The sequence below is a fragment of the Mirounga leonina genome, unplaced genomic scaffold (assembly GCF_011800145.1).
Source record: "Mirounga leonina isolate KUSES-001 unplaced genomic scaffold, KU_Mleo_1.0 Mir_151, whole genome shotgun sequence".
Taxonomy (NCBI): Eukaryota; Metazoa; Chordata; class Mammalia; order Carnivora; family Phocidae; genus Mirounga; species Mirounga leonina.
This window is the reverse complement of record NW_023270377.1, coordinates 108,534,499-108,556,365: the sequence shown is the minus strand read 5'-3', so window position 1 is coordinate 108,556,365 and position 21,867 is coordinate 108,534,499. Positions and strand designations below refer to the sequence as shown.

At 37.2% G+C, this 21,867-nt stretch overlaps 1 protein-coding gene across 2 annotated transcripts in view; it reads right to left on the bottom strand.

The window, feature by feature from the left end:
• The window catches only part of UGGT1 (UDP-glucose glycoprotein glucosyltransferase 1), a 114,791-nt gene that overhangs the window by 76,029 nt on the left and 16,895 nt on the right, over positions 1 to 21,867 (bottom strand). For both annotated transcript variants that reach the window (XM_035008298.1, XM_035008299.1), the window contains exons 5-15: positions 19,395 to 19,507; positions 16,871 to 17,045; positions 15,432 to 15,528; positions 14,175 to 14,253; positions 11,670 to 11,770; positions 10,975 to 11,074; positions 9,771 to 9,831; positions 4,307 to 4,398; positions 2,365 to 2,515; positions 1,605 to 1,724; positions 253 to 338 (exon numbers count right to left, since the gene is read on the bottom strand). In XM_035008298.1, the coding sequence (XP_034864189.1) occupies positions 253 to 338; positions 1,605 to 1,724; positions 2,365 to 2,515; positions 4,307 to 4,398; positions 9,771 to 9,831; positions 10,975 to 11,074; positions 11,670 to 11,770; positions 14,175 to 14,253; positions 15,432 to 15,528; positions 16,871 to 17,045; positions 19,395 to 19,507 (1,175 nt within the window). The remainder of the gene's footprint in view (positions 1 to 252; positions 339 to 1,604; positions 1,725 to 2,364; positions 2,516 to 4,306; positions 4,399 to 9,770; positions 9,832 to 10,974; positions 11,075 to 11,669; positions 11,771 to 14,174; positions 14,254 to 15,431; positions 15,529 to 16,870; positions 17,046 to 19,394; positions 19,508 to 21,867) is intronic.

Below are 21,867 nucleotides of genomic sequence, written 5' to 3'. Positions count from 1 at the left end.
TTCACTAGGAAGCAAGCTGAGACCACAAACTATTTTTACATGAGCTATTTATTAATAATTCACTGGTGGTAAGCTTTTATCCATTGAGAATCAAATTTTCTACCCCAAAAGATACTGCTTCATACTTAAACAAAAGATACAACTGCCATTAATGATCCGACTATTAATTATCCAGTAGCACCAGACTTGCATTTAAGAATGACAAAACCTCCGCTAATTAGATATATATCATTCAATCAATACCAGTGTTACCTTAGTGGTATATGATTACTGAGGAACATCTCAGCTGTGTTAATCAACTCTGCTGTGGTCTCATGAGCAGGATCAACTATGAAAACCTGTAAAGGGGAAGGGGAAGGGAACACATAAAATGAAATTTATTCTAATGTCACATAAAAATGCTGTTACTCTTTGTACTTCCAGGAACTCCTGAACCACACGAAAGAGGAGTTACACAAACAGCAGTTTCCCTCCTTAATGTTCAAAAGAATGCAGTACTCTCGTGATATTCTGCTAATAACATGGGAACTGTGTTGTAGATTACTAACATCCATAGTTTTACTACACCTAAAAAAACCCAAGTTTTAAGAACTCTCCTACCTTAGAAAACTGAGATTATCTTTTCTGTGTATTCATTTCTAAGCATTTCTGAATTAAGAATTCATTTAAAACTCAATTTTTAGATCACAATAATAGCTATCATGTATTAAGATCTCATGATGTGCTTTCAACACATATATAACCCCGTTTAATAAGTTCAGATATATAGTAAGAAAAAGAGGATGAAATTTTGACTAGGAAGGAAAAAAGTGGTTTCAAAAGTGAGACAAGTATAGAGGACAGTTTCCCTTGCACGTTTTGGGGAAGGAGACCTGCCCCCAATCTCTTTAAGAGTAAATGGTGGGAAAGGAAGAAATGACAGGGAAAAAGAGGGCCAACTAAGAAACCTCCTCCTCTCTCTCTCTAAAGCAGTGAAATAAGGAATAACAAGTAGGAGCTCACAGAAAGATTTATTTAAGTTTTAGAGATTAAGATATTAAAGGAAAAGAGTAGCAGCATATTCATCTTCTGCGTAAAACTATCTTTAAACTAAAATAAGGGGCCCCTGGGCTGCGTAGTCGGTTAAGTGTCTGACTCTCTGTTTCGGCTCAGGCTGTGATCTCAGGGTCATGAGGTCGAGACCCACGTCAGGCTCCATGCTCAGTGCAGAGTCTGCTTAAGATTCTCTCTCCCTCCTTCTCCCTCTGCCCCTCCCCCCACTCTTGCTTGCATGCTCACTCGCGCGCTCTCTCTCTAAAATAAATCTTAAAAAACTAAAACAACATGGCCTAAACTTTCAGGTTAAGGATGAGGAACATTTCTTTACAAGCTGATGGAGGCAGTATTGCTACTGTGACATCTCACAGCCTCACACATGATCAATACATTTAAAAACCCTTCAGTTTGAATATGGAGGTAGAAGAAGAACATATTTAGTGGTGATAGTGATGGGAGAAGCAGCTAGTACAGGACAGAAATGAACAGTCTAGATATGGCTTAAAGGTAGGCGAGAAGGCAAGAGAGAAATCAGAGCTCATCACCAGACAATTAGTAGTTTTACTCACCATGTTATGCAAGTTTTTCCTGATCTGCCGGATAACACCAGGAAAGGTGGGTCGAAGCAACTCTTGTAGACTAGAAGGCCATGAATTGTATCTGCTGTCAACCTCCAAGTTGTTGATCCACTAGGAAAAAAATAGCACAACATGGTGCATACACTTTAGTCACTATTAGTGAAATTACCAGAAATAACAGTAAGACTTGAAATGATTTTAAGAAGAATCACATGGGAAAGACCATTTTCAAAAATACAAAGATCAAGTAGAAAAATGAGTGACTAAAACACAAGCCACAGAACAGAAGATACTTGCAACCTATAAAACCATTAAAGGACTAGTATCAAGACCATGTATAGAAATCTAACATATCAATAAAAAAAGGTCCACAACATATGAGAAAAGAAAATAAGCTACGGATATGAAGAAATTTACAGAGGAAATCCAACAAGGCAATTAACACAAGTAAAGATGTACATCTTCACTAGTAATCTGAGAATTAGAAACTAAAACCACAGTGAAATTTCACAATCATTAAATTTTAAAGTTTGTCAATATCCAAGAACAGGCAAGGGTGTAGAGCAATTGGAACTCTCACCCAATGCTGGTGCCTGGAATAGTCACTTGAGAGAGGAAAACAGTCACTTTAGAGAAGTATTCTAGTTCTAGGTATCCACCCCAAATAAATTCTCACATATATGCACAAAACACAATGAGAAAACCATAACAAAATGCCAGTGCCCCTTGGACACTCCAACAGAATACCTACTGAAATAGCAGGACTCCGGATGTCTACAGCATAGTCGGCCTCAGAGGGCTGGATGTTCAGTTTCAAAACATTATGCAGAGAAAGGCCTTCTATTCCCAATCTATGCAGACCCTCCATTACCCGAGCTTCATTCCTCAATATATCAAACAGACTGGGGGGAAAAAAGGTATTTAGTAGAAAAAGTTTAAAAACAAAAAAAAACCTCACCATGAAAAGATTTATCAGTTCAAATTCAATGCCCTGTTCAAACTAGCCAAGAAATCAAAAAAGGGAGCTCTTCCCCTTGCTTCATCTCATCAAAATATAGAGAACGAAGTAGGTAGGACTTGCTTCTTATTAAACTTACCAATGTATCTATCCGGTATAAAATTATCTCTAAATATAAATACACAATTTGAGGATGAAATAATCCTCATCTGAATTTTACACTGCATGTTTTAAAAAAAAAAAAAACACTATGGTAACCTCTCTGTATTATTTCTACATAAATCTGCAATTATCTCATAATTAAAAATTTATTTTAAAAAGTAACTACATTAGGGGCACCTGGGTGGCTCAGTTGGTTAAGCGACTGCCTTCGGCTCAGGTCATGATCCTGGAGTCCCTGGATCAAGTCCCGCATCGGGCTCCCTGCTCGGCAGGGAGTCTGCTTCTCCCTCTGACCCTCCCCACTCTCATGTGCTTGCTCTCTCTCATTCTCTCTGTCTCAAATAAATAAATAAAATCTTTAAAAAAAAAAAAATAACTACATTATATAGATTTAACATAGGTTACAACATCAGTGTCAATTTACAAGATGCACACATATACAACCACAGTAAAAGGTCTGGAAGAATTTATACCCAACGTAAAGGTTTGCTAGGGAAGGTAGAAAAGATGGGAAGGAAGAAGAAATAAGAAGCCAGGATGAAGACTCTCCTTTTCTTAGTTCTTTTATCTGTGTATCACTTAAAACTGTTTAAATAAGCAAGTACTCAATTTGTAAACTCTGAAAAATTAAAGAGATAGGCGCATATTTTTTACTTAAAAAAAAAATTACAAATCTGGACAATCTTTTTAAAGCATCCACATCCATTTTATTTTTTACTAGCTCTGAAAAGCAGGAGGAGGACATAAAAGCTCAATTAAAATATCTTATTGGGGGAACTGGTTCTTCGGAAGCAGTAGCAGCTTTTGCTTTCACTATTATGAAGCCATAGTGTCAACTGTGTCAATCTTAATTCCAAGAACAAAATCTGAATTCTACCTAACTATCCACCCGCCCCCCAAAATTCATAAGGTCAATTTAGAGCTAGTTAGTCCTGAACTACATTTTAACAATATAAAAAGGTAGATACTTTTTTTTTTTTAAGATGTATTTATCCATTTGAGAGAGAAAGGAGAGAGAAAAAGCAAGGGAGGGACAAAGGGAGAGGGAAAGAGAAACCCAAGCAGACTCCACATGGGGCTCAATCTCATGACTCTTAAGATTACAACTCTGAGATCATGACCTGAGCCGAAACCAACAGTCAGCTACTTAACCAACTATGCCACCCAGGCGTCCCTAGATATTCAAATAATATATGTAAGATGGAACACCTTCTGAGACACGGGAGGCAGAGGCAGCATTTTGAATAAACCTACTGCACACTGTTTCCATAAGTAAAAGAACCCACTCGCACTCTTTTTTTATGGATAAGAGAAAAACTATAGCTCTAAAAGGGCATCCACGAAAGACACTTAGGCCTTCAATGTCCAAGGCCTTGAAAGTACATTATAATAACAAATGACAGTATTATTGTGTCATCCCAGTCATCCACTCAGGACTCAGGACTCATTACTCACTCCACCTCATAAGCCATTAGGCTTTGCAACATGCCACATCAAGTAGGAAAAACAATCTGAACATGCTATGAGAAGCTAACATCATAAAACCTTTCCAGAGAATAAAAATTATCCATACCTGAATATATCCTGTGTATCTAAATCAATATGAAGTCCATTGATAAACAGCGCGGAATCTCCAGGCTGTAATCCTAAAGTTCCTTTGAAATACTAAAATATTAAAAAAAAAAAAAAAAGTTAAGGAGCAAGAAGAGAATGTTTAACAAAAATTTCCATCTTTCTGACTTTAGTGTATGTGCAAATGTTGCATCCTCTTATTTAATATAGGAAACCCTAAGGTTGGGTTAAGATTTCCTTTTATGTACTCCCACAGACCATTCTTAGCATTTACTACATTGTAATGAAACTACTGTTTCATGTGAAATATACCTCTCCTCCCTTTCCTCCTTCCAACTACGATTAATACAACGGTTTCCCATAATGTAGGGGGAAGGAGGAGGAGGGAGATTGATTAAATAAGCCAAGTGCTGAGGGTCATTTTGATAAAAGGGGACTTCTTTTACTATTTACTGTTTGTGATGCCAACCAAGGTGGTGGTGATAGCGGTCACTAACAGCTGGGCCTTCCTGATGAACTCCGGGGATCTAATCTAAAAGGGTTTCAAGACCCCACACCTCCCTTAAACCTTCAAACTAATGCACACTAAGAAGCTGAGTTGCTGCCCTGGAGACAGCACCCACGTGCACCTAACTGTCCAAGACCTGGTCTCCATGGGGCCCTTCAACTGCTGCTCCCTGAGACGGTGGCTCCCTGACACACAGGTGACTGTGCAGTCCCTGCAGCCCTTCAGACCTGCCTGACCCATCAGACACACTGCTTGGATGCCATGCTGTAGCTTCTGTTGACTTCTATCTTTCCATTTAATTACTCTTTCTTTCCAAGGAAACTGGGACTACTATTCATATTCCACACCACAGGGAGCTAATCCACACAGCAAAGGGAAAAAACTACTCAGATACTAGGGACAGAACTTAAGCCCTTAGTTCTCACAGGAACAAGAAGGACAGGGACTGTTGAGCTCCTTTCATTTCCCAGGAGTCAGCAGACTAAGACAAGTAAACTTTAAGGTCCAGTATTGCATGCGTAAAGCATAAAATGATGAGGAAGCCACAGCCTCTGTTTCTTTGCCCTGCAAGGATTAAATTGCAGATAAAATAAGGGGAAAATGGAGAGTTGCATCAATTCAGAAATGGAATTTCTTACATGGGCAAGAAAAACTCCATGTCCACTGACACCCAGGCTATACACCCTCTGACTGTAAGAAACACTGATTCTGAGCTGCTAAACATGACTCCTATCTATTTCAAGATCTGGGTGCTGGTAAGAGAGCAAAGTTCACTTTGTGAAAATGCATCACACTAAAGATAGAGCATTTGTGCACATTTTTGCACGTGTTGTATATTTTTGTATTTTATACTTTAACAAAACATTTAATAAAAAAAAAAAAAGAATCCAGGAAATACTACAGTCTATATAATTTAATGTTTTGTTCTCTTGCGGGGAAAAAGGCTTAAGTATTGGTACTGTTATTCTGGAAATCAAAAATAAAGTAAATAAAAACTGTTAATAAGGTTTCTTCAACTTAGTAAATATTTGAGATAAATTTGGTTTACTTATTCCTCAGATCTATGTAATTAATATCTCACATGTAAAGGTTTTAAAAATCTGGGGTAAAGTTAGTAGACTGAACACAAGCATTTCTTTTTTTCCCTCCTGAAACTCTGTTGAAATGTCAGTTTTTTAAAAAGGGACTTTTATAAAGTTATAAATCCACAACAACAAAGAGAACAAAAAAAGAAAAAGGGCAATTAATTTTGGAAGGTGGAAAGGAAATGCATGAATAGCAACTGTCTTAGCAACCCCGAGAAAGCTGAATGGCAGGCCAACAGTGGGAAAAGCCAACAGAAACCACAAGTTATCCTGTGGAACTCTTCAAAAGGCTCAAGAATTGACAGCACAAAGAACACATGTATAAGGGGGTAATCACTAGGCTAGAAAATGAGTTCTGATGGACAGCTTTTTAAAGATAAGAGCCCTCAGACTCCCCTGCTCACACAGTAAGGTGACTGCTGTCATGACTCCCTCTACTCCAGAAAAATGAAGGAAAATTTCCTGGAAAGAGTGAAAGAGAGAATCTGGGAACTTGGGGAAATGAAGCACAACTGAGGGCAGGGACCCCTCACTGAAAACTGGGGACTGGGTGTAAGTTCTACTCAGGCAGCCAGACTTCACCCTCCAGGAAGAAGATCAGAAGATCCTTTTCTGGTGACTGAACAGCTCAAGAGGAAAGGTATCAGGATACTGACACCTGAGGGTGAACTGGGGTGAACTAGGAAATTGTCATACCAGGAGAGCCTACAATCAAAAGCCTCATTCTTAAGGCTTCCCACAAGCTCTTTACTGCCTCATTCTCTTCAATATGAGCAGCGGTTCACCAAACATGTAAGGAAAGCCTCTAACATTAAAGACAAGAGACCAAGACAAAAAGAAAGTCAACTTAAGAGGAAACAGATGGTGCAAGAGAGAAGAAAACAGGGGCGCCTGGGTGGCTCAGTCTTTACGTGTCTGCCTTCGGCTCAGGTCATGATCTCAGGGTCCTGGGATCGAGCCCCGCATCGGGCTCCCTGCTCAGCGGGAAAGCCTGCTTCTCCCTCTTCCACTCCCCCTGCTTGTGTTCCCTCTCTCACTGTGTCTCTCTCTGTCAAATAAATAAATAAAATCTTAAAAATAAATAAATAAAACTGAGGGTTGTTGGGGGGGTGGGGGGGTGGCTGAGTGATAGACATTGGGGAGGGTAAGTGCTACGGTGAGTGCTGTGAATTGTGCAAGACTGTTGAATCACAGACCTGTACCTCTGAAACAAATAATGCAATATATGTTAAGAAAAAAAAAAGAAGAAGAAGATAGCAGGAGGGGAAGAATGAAGGGGGGGGAATAGGAGGGGGAGACAAACCATGAGAGACGATGGACCCTGAAAAACAAACTGAGGGTTCTAGAGGGGAGGGGAGGGGGGTGGGAGGATGGGTTAGCCTGGTGATGGGTATTAAAGAGGGCACGTTCTGCATGGAGCACTGGGTGTTATGCACAAACAATGAATCATGGAACACTACATCAAAAACTAATGATGTAATATATGGTGATTAACAAAATAAATAAATAGAAATTTTTAAATAACTAAATAAAAAGAGAGAAGAAAACATACACATGCACCACTGATAGCTTCAGAAAGATAAAAGAACACCATAAAAAGAGGAATCTAAGAACAGTAACTCTTGGAAATTAAAGATTTGAAAACTGAAGGAAAAATATCAACAAAGGAGTTGAAAATCTTTCCCAGAAAGTTTAAAAATAAAACATAAAAGAACTGGAAAATAAGAAATAAAATGTATTTTTTAATTAGGACAAACTAGTCAAGGAGATGCAATACCTTAAAAATGAAGAATTCCAGGAAAACAAAAAAGAGAAACCAGAGGGAATGAGGCAAAGAAATAATTCAAGCAAATTTCCCAAAACTAAAGGAAATTGTTTTCCAGATTTGGAGGGGCCACCATTCACCCAACAGTACAGAGATATTCTTAAAAGGCACAGCATTGTGACATTTCAGATTATAGGGCTGAAGAAAAGATCCTGAATGATTCTGTAAAGAAAAAACAGATCTCCTACCAAGGGTTCAGATTTCTCAATATCCACAATAGAAACCAAAATTCCAAGAAACAATGCCTTCAAACTGTCACCCTTGACCCCCTGAACTCAGGACTGACCTACTGAACTCAGGAAACTCCTAAAAGGTTCAGTCTGTCAATTTCATCTTTTAGAAACTAACAAATTGCTGGAACAGAGAAAGAAACTTGAGGATAATGGATGACACCTGTGCAGATGAATCAGAAAGTGCTCCTTCCTCAGCCTCGTTATAATGTTAAAGTCCCCAGTTTAGGGAATAGTCATCCCAAACCCTAATAAAAGGAGGCAGCTTACCCCTATTGGAACAGTCATAGCTTTGGAAATTATTCCCTGTGATCTCCCTATTTATACAAATAAAGATGACCTCTGAAGGCAACTCTACCTGGTATAGTCTCTGTCTTATTACTTACGAAGGAGCAGACCCACTTTGGTCCGGTAACAAAACTTCTAAATGACTTCCAATCTAGAATTCTATACCCAGCCAAGATATCAATAAAAACAGAAATGGAGGGATGTCTGGGTGGCTGTCGGTTAAGCGTCTGCCTTCAGCTCAGGACATGATCCCAGGGTCCTGGTATCGAGCCCCACATCAGGCTCCCTGCTCAGTGGAGAGACTGCTTCTCCCTCTCCCTCTGCCCCGCCTCCCTGCTTGTGTTTTCTCTCTCTCTCTCAAATTAATTAATCTTTAAAAAAAAAAACAGAAATCAGAAATTTGATTTCTCAGAGTCTGAAATTTACCTCACATGCAACTCTTCTCATGAAGAATAATGTGCTACACCAAAATACGGGAGTAAACCAAAAACAAAGAAGACCTGGAATCCAAGAATAGGAGATCCAACAAAAGAGATTAAAGCAAGGTCCCAGGATAACTGGTATGCCCTAAATAAAGAACCACCAGACCACAGTGGAGCAGAACAAAAATCGATGAAATCACAACAAAAATATACAGAGAAATTGGAGAGACAGGGAAGTACCAATATGGAGTAATGGCAGACATAGGGGTGAGGGGCAGTGAAAGAAAGTTAAACTTCATCCTTGTAATGGAGGCCAAGACATAAGGCTGAAATTGGAAAACACCGTACCAGTTCAAACTTGCTAGAAATCTGGGGATAAATATCAAAACAATTAGCTTAGTGTTGAAAGCAGATACTTCTAGTAAGGGGGACAAAACGGGAGGAAGTCATGTTAGGAGGATGCTGTTTATCTAAACAAAGTGGTGGCACCATCTGATTTTTTTTTTTAAGATTTTATTTATTTATTTGAGAGAGAGAGAGCACACACACAAGCAAGCAGGAGTGAGGAGAGGAGCAGAGGAAGAGGGACAAGTAGACTCCACACCTGGTGCAGAGCCTGACACGGGGCTTGATCCCAGGACTCCTAGATCATGACCTGAGCCAAAATCAAGAGTTGGACACCTAATCAACTGAGCTACCCAGGCACCCCTGATGTTTGAATTATATTCATATTCAACCCTAATTAAAAATTAAAAATATAAAGGGCGCCTGGGTGGCTCAGTTGGTTAAGCAACTGCCTTCGGCTCAGGTCATGATCCTGGAGTCCCGGGATCGAGTCCCGCATCGGGCTCCCTGCTCAGCGAGGAGCCTGCTTCTCCCTCTGACCCTCCCCCCTCTCATGTACTCTCTCTCATTCTCTCTCTCTCAAATAAATAAATAAATAAATAAAATTAAAAATATAAAAAACGATTACAGAAATAAAACACCACCATCTTTACTAAAAGGAGGTAAAACTGTTAAATGTCATTGATGTAACTCAGATTTCCTCATCTTTAAAGATACAATACAAAACAGAAAGGAAAATAGTGATTTTTCACTGGGTAATACCTTCTGATTCTCTTCCACTTCGGTTCTAAGTTCCGAACTCACTGCTGTTTTTGTTATTGCTCTAAATAAATAAAAATGTTATTAGTGTTTAGTTTAACATTTGATATAAATGTCTTCAATTTCCCTATATTTATGTATAAAACAACACATTGCTCAATACACTACAAAAAACTAAATGAAAAAAAAACCTTCACCTTCACAAATAATTAAATACATTTCTCCATTCAGGTGTACGTATATTTTCATTTTACTACAAGATATGATGCCACAGAAAAGTAGCAGCAGTAGCAGCATTTTAAAGCAAGTGCAGTTATCCCCAAGATCTTAGGTTAAGTATGTGTAACTCCATTCCTATATATGATCTTTACTGTTCACAGGCTAAAATCTAATGTTAAATTAAGGTGACAGGCTGCTCATACTATTTGAGCACTTTTGGTGGAGGTGTAATCCTACATGTATATCTTCAATAGCCTGCTGAGCTAAATGAGAATGTACTTTATGATTTATAAGTCTAAGGAATATTTTCCAAGACTAATCAAATAAACAAACTTATTTATAAAATATCTCACATCAGAAGTCAAAACACCTTGTTCAGTTATTCAAGAAAAACACTGGCAACCATTTAAATCATTAGTCTCTAAAAATTTGGCTTTTAAAATCATTTTTTAGAAGATGTGGAGGACCATTATACAACTGAAAGCAGTATCAAAAAAAAGCTGCATTCAAAATCTTACTGTGTCACCATGAAAAAGCCTCTAGAACTCATTTTCCTCATCAAGTTTGAATAAGATGATATATATGAAACTCTTCAGGAACAAAACATTATAGTCCATGCCAGACCCTAGATTAGTTATATCTGCAGACATCAGATTTTGTTAACTCATCCAATCCTGACAGGTAGGTATCATTATTTCCACTTTACTGCTGAGGAAGTGAGGTAAAGAGAGGTTGCTTATTTGCAAACATCATGCAACTAGTAAGTGGCAGAGCCAAGGACACAAGCTAGATGGGTCTCTCCAACCACACAGTGTATGGCATTGCCACCTTCCCAAAAAGAAGCATGATTAGCGGTATGGTACTGGTAGTAAAACTTTAATTTTCTAAGCATTTTCATATTTTACTCACCTCATTTTGCATGTACACATGAAGATAATTAATGTATGTGTCAAAGAGAAAAATGTGTCAGAGCCTTACTCTTTATTACCTGGCTTTGGTAGGAAAATTTTGACTAAGATCCTTCATAACTACCAAAGCTAATTCAATAGGAGCAGCCAAGATTCGGGCAGCAGTCTGGAAACTGAGATCTGCAACAAGGTCAAATACAATTTAAAGTGCATTAATCTAATGCAAAGAGAAATAAGAAAAAAAATTTCTTTCTCACAATTTTCTTGGTAATTGAGAATGTAACCATTTCAGAGAGTGCCCATGATTTAATTTCAGGTTTTATGCACTTCATAGGTCCCCACAAAGTATAGCAAAAGACTTTAGTAAATTATGTTAAAAAAAATAATGTGATAACTAGATCTTTGGACCAGAAAAGCAAAAATATATCCTGCCATGTTAATGTCTTTAACATTCAACAGATACACTGTTCAAGAAACATATATATAAACATAAAGACTAAGACAAACATGTTTGTACTATTACCCACTTATGTATCTGTTTACACAGATAAAGATCTGGCACTCATTTTTATATCTACTTCTGCATAGTGTTATCTATCTCCAAAAGGACTTCCTTTCTTTTCTGATTAGTCATAATTAATCACTCTATATTGAAAAGCTGTGGTACCTTCAGAATTTGGCAAATAGATAACATTAATTTCAAATTCTAAATTTTTTTTAATACCATAAAATTTAGTCAAAAAGTAGGCCAGTGATTCCTCTACATGTTTACTACCTTGCAACTGCCAAACTTTTAAAGGTGCCATTTCATTGGTGCTTTCCACAAGATGTTTTCTGAGTTCTTTCAACTGCCCCTTCAGGTCAGGGTGCAGGTCTCTAAAAGAAACATAAAATCAGTCTTATTAACCTGTCTTTTCCTTCTCAAAGCACACTTAGAAGATGGCTCCAATTTTATCTTCATAATTTTCCCCTTAGCAATAAGAAAATTCCTACAAGATAAGAAAAATATTAAAGCATAATTATTTTTCTTAAAAATAAGCTAATATAGGGGCGCCTGGGCAGCTCAGTCAGTTAAGTGTCTGCCTTCAGCTCAGGTCATGATTCCAGAGTCCTGGGATGGAGACCTGCATCCAAGCCCTGCATCAGGCTCCCTGCTCAGTGCGGAGTCTGCTTCTCCCTCTGCCCCTCCCCCTGCTCGTGTTCTCTCAAATAAATAAAATCTTTTAAAAAAAAAATAAGCTAATATAGAAAATTACAACTTTAAAAACCATAAAATTTACAGATTAAAAAAATGAATCACTACAATAGTGATTCTCTGTGTCAGGGAGGGGTAATGGGACTGAAAATTGGGGGAAAGGGGACCCCAACTCTACCTGTAGTGTTTTACCCTTTCTTTTTTTTTTTTTTTAAGTAAAAGAAGGCGTATGTTGGAAAAAACTTGATAAAGAGTTCTTTGGAGGGGCGCCTGAGTGGTTCAGTCGTTGAGCGTCTGCCTTCGGCTCAGGTCATGATCCCAGGGTCCTGGGATCGAGCCCCGCATCAGGCTCCCTGCTCAGCGGGAAGCCTGCTTCTCCCTCTCCCACTCCCCCTGCTTGTGTTCCCTCTCTCACCGTGTCTCTCTTTGTCAAATAAATAAATAAAATCTTAAAAAAAAAAAGTTCTTTGGAACCAAAAAACAAGTATGATTACAACCATCAATTATGGGTGTTAAGTACATGTGTGTTCTATTATTTTCCATACTTTACTAATCTTCCTAGTTTCTTAAAATAAAACTGGAAATATATCGCTGCCAGTCCCAAAATGGATTTCTTTCAGCTACATGCTCATAAATCCTTTAATCACATGAATAATACAACTTAAGCTAACCAAGATTATTGGGTTTGCTTTAGTTTTATCTTGAAATATAGTACATTCTATTTAAAGCTAGTAAAACAGAAGTTATAAGACGCAGATATGTATCATTTAGATCAGACAACAGATGGCTGGTAGAGTAATTCTGTTCCTTTAAATGCTAGAAACTCAAAATTTCTTAAATGCCACATAAAGTAAAATATTTACTCAGATTCTTCACCTTCCAACCAATTCATTTTCAATCAGTTACTACAAAATCTTCTTCATGATAAAAATATCAGAAAATGGTCCCATTACTTTAGATAGCTAAATAACTATTCTGAATGTCCACAAAAGAAAATGTCTTCAATACTCTACATACTAGCTTTGTGCTCTAAATACATAAAATCATAATGCTATCCAAAAAGCAAACATAAAAAACATGAATATGAAAAGAGATTCTGGAAACCTGGGTTCAATAAAAATGGACTCTGACTGCATACTAATGAGGCCCAAACTGATGTTAAACACAAAGAAACATGCATATGCATAGGATGAACTGAACTTGTGCACAGAAATTCAACATGAACTGAGTCATCTCTGCTAACCTGTTAGCCTGATTAAGTCATTGCACTGGGCCAAATATTAAAGCTCAAGTATATGGAACTGGACCTATACATATTTCTTCAGGATCCATTCCTTTACCAACAACAACAAAAAAAAGCCCAAACAAACAAAAACACAAAAGCCAAAAAACTTACTGGGGCTGTCCTAATTAAGATTTCCAGATAAAGCAGAATTCAGGGCTCTAAACAATTTTCAAGGCATAATAGAAAAATAACTATTCAGGACTCTAAACAATTATCAAGGCATAATAGAAATAACTACAACATTTAAAATAACAACTAAGAAGAATTTTCAGCTATAAATTTCTATGATACTTTCATAAAATGGCTATGAAATTTTCTTCAAGAAAACATCTTTTGTCCTCTTTCATATAAAGGAAAGTCTAATATATTTCAACTGAATGTACCTTTTTTGTACTGTTTGAGGCTATGCTTAGCTTAAGTAAACAGCTATGACCTCTCTCACTTAAAATATTTTTTATTATCTTGAGAAAAATTGAGTGAAACAATTAGATATCCCTATTATGTGAATCAAAAACTGGAATGTAACTTTATGTCATCAACTGCAAGGCCCAGAAACGGAAATCAACTAAAGCCTTAGGCAGGCCACCTTAATATCATTTAATAATAATGTGCTTCGGATGCCTGGAGATCATAAACTATACAGTAAGTGAAGTGGTAATTGCTTCGTATCAGATTACATATATAAAGTACTACTAAGAGATCTGTAACTCGGACAGTAATGAGAAAGATGATGCTTATTAATGGGAGGAAGCCTGGAGCTTTAAGAGAATAAGGGCATTTCCCAAAATAATATGCCATACCTTAATTTTCCAAAGAGGAACCCCTGAACTTCATCAATGGGATCATTTTCACCAATCACTGTGGTGTTTACCTCAGTTCCTATAAAAGCACAAGCAAATACATGTCTAATTGTTTAGAAGGGAAATTAAAATGTTATTAACTTCATAAAATTTGAATAATGGAAAGCAAATTAGAAACACCTTAAATTATAATACCATTTAAAACACTGAATACCTCAACGAACATTTTGCAGAGTCTTTTTTTAAACAAACAGAGTAAATGTGTTTTTCAATATATCCTGTGTTCTGGAGAAAGTAAAAATGGATTTTTTTCCTTACACTTTGGAAAATTTTATATGTTAACAAGCTCAAAATTAATACCCTTAAAATTATGAACAGTGGATTTTTCAGTATCAAAATTCTGAAGAATCTGCAATTAAGCAACTTAATCCTAAGTATAATTATTGAGAACAGAATAATGAAGTACTAGACTATCCTCCATTTACTCAAAACAATCATTAAAATGAGCGCATAAGGAAGAAATAGACTGCACATAAAACTTGTGTTTAAGGGCACCTGGGTGGCTCAGTCGGTTAAGTATCTGTCTTTGGCTCAGGTCATGATTCCAGGGTCCTGGGATGGAGCCCCATGTCAGGTTCCCTGCTTGGCAGGGAGTCTGCTTCTTCCTCTCCCTCTGCCCCTCCCTCTGCTCATTCTCTCACTTACTCTCTCTCTCTCTCTCAAATAAATAAAATCTTTGGGAGAAAAAAAAAACTTGTGGTTGAAATAATGAATTCAGAACTCTAGAGTAGCACAATAGGAAGTATATCCATAAGAAAAAAAAACAAAAAAAAAACACTATTCCAAATGCAGAAAATAATAAAAAACACAAAATTACTCATTAAGTATAAGATAGTTTTAAGATTTCACACTGGGTCACATACCAATGGCTATTTGTGAACTACATATCATCAATAACAACAGCTACAATTACTGAACTTTTTGTGCAAAAACACTGTGCTACCTTCTTTACTTATACATCTTATTTTCTCCTCACAAATACTTTAGGAGGCATATGCCATTATCTGCACTTTACAAAGAAAAAATTTAGGACCTACGGAATTTGCTTAACATCACCCAACTCAGAGGTAACAGAACCAGAATGCAAACACAGGTTCATCATACTCCTAAATCTATTATTTTGCATTAAGGAAACAAATTCCCTTTCACTCACATTTAAGGAAAAGAAAACACATTGGTCTTAATTTACAAATTCACCTTTCACCTGAGTATCATCCTTGGCCTTGTACTCAGTGCTCTTAATTGCCAACTCCACACCATAGCCAGAGAGGTAAACAGGCTCCTTCCTGGGATTCTGCAAGCAGAGTAAGTATTCCACCATTACTATCTGGTTCTTTACATGTCACAGTGTACAGGACATGAGGATGTTAATGCCACATAGCCACCACCCAGGATTATGCACTCAAAATATACTTAAACTTCCATGGGAATCCCAGCCTCCTTTAGATTTTGGGTATCCTCCACAAGTATGGGAATGGGAATTCCAAAGTAGAAGCAAAACCAGATGAAGGGACAGCTGACAGGGCAAAAGTAGCCAAACCATGTGAAGAAATGGAGAAAAAGAAAAGGAAGTTCCAGAGCCTACATAGCAGGGTTTAAAACTGATGAGGTTTCGGGCACCTGGGTGGCTCAGTTGGTTAAGTGACTGCCTTCGGCTCAGGTCATGATCCCAGGGTCCTGGGATCGAGTCCCACATCGGGCTCCCGGCTCAGTGGGGAGCCTGCTTCTCCCTCTGACCCTCTCCTCTCTCATGCTGTTTCTCTCTCGCTCGCTCTCCAATAAATAAATAAATAAAATCTTTAAAAAAAAAACAAAAACTGATGAGGTTTCAAACCCTGAAGTACTTTGTTGGGACCATGTGTGTTATGTGTTCATTTTTAATTGAAATTTAAATGTCTTCAGGTAGGGTTTGGGCTGACCAACTGTCACAGGCTTACCACCATCCTGAATGAGGATGGCGCTTTAGATATTTTAATCTTTAGTAACAGCAATAAAGCCTGGAAAGCAGAGGGAAGGAGAGCAGTTGCCAAAAACTGGATATTAAAAAAAATCTATTTCTTTTCATACAAATTTTCATTTAAAAATTTTATTTTACTTGTATGGACTTACCACTCAATTTTACTGAGCTTATTATGACACAGAAACTTTAAAGGCTGATATGTTTACATACATACATATATATATCTATATATATAAATGCTAAATGTTACAAAAGATTTTAAAAACTTAATTTTAAATCAACTCTGCTTGCTTTTATCTCTTTAGAAATCCTCCCTTTTCCATCAAATGAAAACATTCCAAAATGAAAAAAAAGGTTTGAAAGGAATGGAATTCAAGAATCAGTTTCAAAAAAAAAAAAATCAGTTTCACAGTATGCTGATCACATTAAATCTAGAAAATATAATTTAGGTAGTTCATTTTTAAATACAATGTAAACTTTATTAAGCCATTTTTTAAGCATAATTGTTTTATATTTCTTCAGAAACGCAAGCAAAGTACCTCCTGTGTGCAAATAACAGATATGATGAAAAGCAGTTCAAAAAATTTTATAAACGGGCAATATTATTAGCTTACATGCTAAGATCATGCTGGGCAAATTAACATTTATAAAAGTGCTAAAATAAATCAATACTTACAAGTATATAATGTCTGAATACATAATTGATTTTGCCTGCATTGCTTTTTGATATAAGCTGGCGGTGGAAATTATAAAATTCCTCATAACCAATCTCAGAGTAGAAAATCACCGCTGGGCTTTCAGGATTAGATGAGGGGTATCTGTGATCTCCTTTGAACAATAAAGGTTTGGGTCTGAAAATAAATATTAAAAGCTTAAAACTTTTTTTCAGTTTTTATTTCAATTCTATTTAGTTAACATATAGTGCTATATTAGTTTGAGGTATACAATATAGTGATTCAACACCCCCATACAATACCTGGTGCTCATCACAAGTGCACTCCTTAATCCCCATCTGTTTCACCCATCCTCCTACCCACCCCCCCTTAAAATTTTAAACTTAAAAAAGTTCTTAAACACTAAAAACAGTACAAGTTAGCTACAGCAGCAATAACTTAAGATTATAAGCAACTTAATACAAAGAATATCAAAATCTGAAACAGTTCTCAGTTAGTAAGAATACTGTTAGGTATTAGTCTTACTTATTCATGACCAAAAATAATAAAAGTATATTATATAAATACCAACTATAAAAATGCAGGCTTTGATTCATAATTGTTACCAATTCCTAAAGAAGGATGAAAGCCAGAAAAAGGAAACATATCCACATTTCACAATACTAAAACTTTAGTAAGTTTTTCTACTATATAAATAGATTATTCTTTTTTTTAAATTTTTATATATTTTAGAGAGAACGAGAACATGAGCAGGGAGAGGGGCAGAGAGAGAGAATCTCAAGCAGACTCCACACTGAGCACAGTGCCCAACGCAGAGCTCAATCCCACAACCCTGAGATTAGGACCTGAGCTTACATCAAGAGTCAGATGCTTAAATGACTGTGCCACCCAGGCACCCCTAAATAGATTATCCTTTTATCTGAAAACATAAGTACAAATAATGTGAAAAGACAGGATGCTTTAAGCACATAAATGCCAACACAGCATCTCCCTCCTCCGTATTTTTACTACTATGATCTTCCTACTAAATGATGTAAGTTTTCCTCCTGAATTTTATAACTCCACCCTCACAAAAAATTCCCTAATAATGGTATCAAGATATTAATAGATGTTGGGGGCCTCGGTGGCTCAGTCAGGTGGGTGTCTGATTCTTGGTTCCGCTCAGGTTGTGATCTCGGGGTCATGAGATTAAGCCCCGCGTTGGACGCGGAGCCTGCTTAGGGTTTTCTCTCTCCTTCTGTCCCTCTCGACTCACTCGCTCGCTCTCTCAAAAAAAAAAAAGATATTAATCGATCCTATTGCACAGACTTTATGACCTGCCATTCCCTCTTACAATAAACTATTTTATAATAAACTATTCCATCAAAAGTAAAGACATATAAATACGGATGTTCACTATAACCTTACCATAATAACAAAAACAAAAAAATAGGAAACAATTTTAAAAACTATCAGTAAAAAACGATGGAACATTCCTACATAGTTATTTTGCACGCGTTAAAAATAATGAGGTACACCTACATGTACTAATGGAAAGAAACCTCTTGTAAAAATAAATCTACATACCTGTATAAATTTATAACCACAGAAAAAAGTCTAAAACAGTATGACAAACCATTAAAAATAGTTACCATCTCTCAGAAGAGGAGACACCATCGCTCTTTTCTTTATGAAGCCCTACATTATTGTTTTAACAAGTTAAAGAAAGAGTTTTTTTTAATCAATTATGTTTACTCCAAGGGAACAGCACTTTACCACGCAAGCCATTTCGAATGTCCATTCCTGGACCTGGAGATAGCTGGAACACGCACCCCATTTTCTGGTTGTCATTCTGAGTAAAAGGCCCTCATGCCATTTAGTGAGCAGAGAACAAGTGCTGGGCAGACAATCTTACTAAAGAAGAACTACCCTGCCTAAAACACTCTTCTGGTACAGCAGAGCAACACCACAGAACGATCACTGTTATCTCTAAGAAGGTACAATGCAGTTACTGCCACAGCCAGACAGCAAGAGGCACCTGTTATATCTGTCCACCACAGGAAACCTACCATTAAGCAAAAAAGCCAGCCCATTAATTACCAATTTAATATTCAAATTAAGCTTGCAATTATCTTTTAAATAGTCTCCTTTGTCTGAAACTAATAATACTCTGAGAGATCATCATTATTAATATCATTACTTCAGGCACTGGCTTTAATACACAGGTATTCTTTACTAAGCTAATGACAAAGCCTATGTAATTTCTCAGTCATTACTAAATAAGAACAGTAACATTAAGTACTCTTATTATCTCCACTTCAAAATGAGATAGGGAACGAAAGGTTAAGTAATTTGCCTAAGTTTACAAAACTATTTTAAGTAATGGAGCTGGGATTCAAATCTAGTCAGTCTGGCTCCAGAATCCATACTCTAAGCAACTGTACCTACAGACTATAAAACCCGTTAAGAAAAATCTGATGGTAGATTTGATATAGAAGAAAGCATAATGCAATGCGTGACATTTACATGAAGAAACATACAATCTACCTTTCAGATGCTGTGAGGAGAAGAGTCTCAAGGGTGTCAAAATCACAGGTCTTCTTTCCATGCACAGAGAAAAATGAATTACATCCTTCTGGTGGAGGCTCATCAGCTGCTATCTGCCATTTAAGACACAAGACATTCTTGTAATGATCTCTAACCAAAGAGTAAGGATGTGAATGAATACTCTAAATAGGTAATTAGATGGCAATGAAATAACATCAGTAAAAGCAAAAATTAACATCTACTGAACCCCCATGATGTGACAGGATTTAAGAGTTTTTATGCATCATTGTTTCTTATGTATTATTTCATCTAGCTCCTCCCAATATCACCCAAACAGGTAGGTGTTAATATCATCCCCAAAACAGAACTTTAAAATTCTATCTCAGAAAATAACAAAAGATGTCCAAGGAATACAGTATGTACCTTGAAGAAAACTAAGCTTACAAATTTCAACTTTAAGCATCAAAGTGTAACTACACAGTCCCTATTAAGTATTTTAAGTCCATATAATAAATATAATATGCAAATTAACTTGGAACCCCTCTCTGAAATAGGAAGAATGACATAGAATCTAAAACAGTAACTGGATCTAAAAAGGAACATAGATGGAAGATAAAATTATCTACGAAGCATAGTAAGCTATTCCAGGGAAAGGCTGAATGAGACATGAGTTTATGTTTAAAGTGAAATGCATAAATGCCAATGCATAATGAGACAAGTCAAGCTGCAACTTTAATGGGAGGCATATTGAGAAGAGTGAGTATGAGATGGGAAAAGAAAGAATAGAGTGACAAGTACTGCTGTGTGCACTGATGTCACTTATGTAATATATTAATATTAAGATGTTGTGGGCGCCTGGGTGGCTCAGTTGGTTAAGCGACTGCCTTCGGCTCAGGTCATGATCTCAGGGTCCTGGGATCGAGCCCCGCATCGGGCTCCCTGCTCGGCAGGAAGCCTGCTTCTCCCTCTCCCACTCCCCCTGCTTGTGTTCCCTCTCTCACTGTCTCTCTCTCTGTCAAATAAATAAATAAAATCTTTAAAAAAAAAAAAAGTAATAAAATCCTGCATAGATGGCAACTGGCAATATAGTCTTTCAATCTTCCCAAGTTCCCTCATTAAAACAGAGCAACTAGATAGCCAATAGAACACATATAACAAACTGAATGGGAAAAAATATCCCTATGACATAAGACCTGCAGGTATCAGATGCCATGGAGAAGGAAGCAGAGGGATGTTTAATAAGAGATTCTGATGATCCTGACAACAAGAAAACCAAAGAGCCAACAGGTTTTCACTGTAAAGTATGGTGGGCCAATGCATTTGTTCAATCTAGTACTAGGTGAGCACAAGGAGGCCCATGAAAAGGTTAAAGGGCTTAGGGCAGTTTAGCTGCTCTGAACTCTCAAAACTCACAGGCTAGGAGACTTGCAAGGACAGGACCCCACTGTAAGAAGAAACTGCTGAGGGTCTAATAAAACTTGGAGAGCGCAGAAATATAGAGACAACTAAAGAGAAAGTCCAGTGAAAGTGCAGGAGGGGAATAAAGGAAATCTCAAAAACCATACCACCATTTTTTTAAGCCACCGTATTTTTTAACACTACCTAAAATCAACAGAAGAGGGAGCCATGCCAACCTTTAAAAGATAAGGAAACCAATTTCACATCAAAAGGAGCAGAAAAGTCTCAATGTCAAATCCCACACAATGCTAAGAAAAGGGAGGGGGAGGAAGAGAGTAACATCCTCATTTTTATAGATGAGGACTGTACAACAGAAATTTCGGCAACAAGAGAAATCTTCTACATCTATACTGTCCAATGTGGTAGCCACTTGCCACCTGTGACCATTAAACATTTGAAATTTGGCTGATGGAACTGAAGAGCTAAATTTTTTATTTCATTTAATCTTAACTTATTTAAATTTAAATAGTCACGCATGGCTACTGGTTACCATACTGGAGAGCATAGCTAATAAAGCCATGTCAGAAAAACACAGCCAAAAAACAGATGGAAATGTGAACTACTATTTCAAACAAGTTAAAATATATCAAGAAAATTATACTAGATGTAAAGAAGAACCTAAGGCAGAATTAGAAAAACTCAGAAGTGAGGCGAAAGACTCAAGAGAAAAGAATCTGTAAAAGAGAAATCATTGTAGAAATGAAGACTAAACTAGAAGGGGCACAAAAACATGAGAAGTAATGACTTAAGAGAAATAGAAGGGGCGCCTGGGTGGCTCAGCCGGTTAAGCGTCTGCCTTCGGCTCAGGTCATGATCCCAGGGTCCTGGGATCGAGCCCCGCATCGGGCTCCCTGCTCAGCGGGCAGCCTGCTTCTCCCTCTCCCTCTGCCTGTCTCTCTGCCTACTTGTTCTCTCTCTCTGTCAGATAAATAAATAAAATCTTTAAAAAAAAAAGAGAGAAATAGAAGATGAAAGGAGGAAATATTTAAAAATCAAAAAGAAATAAAGAGAAAGG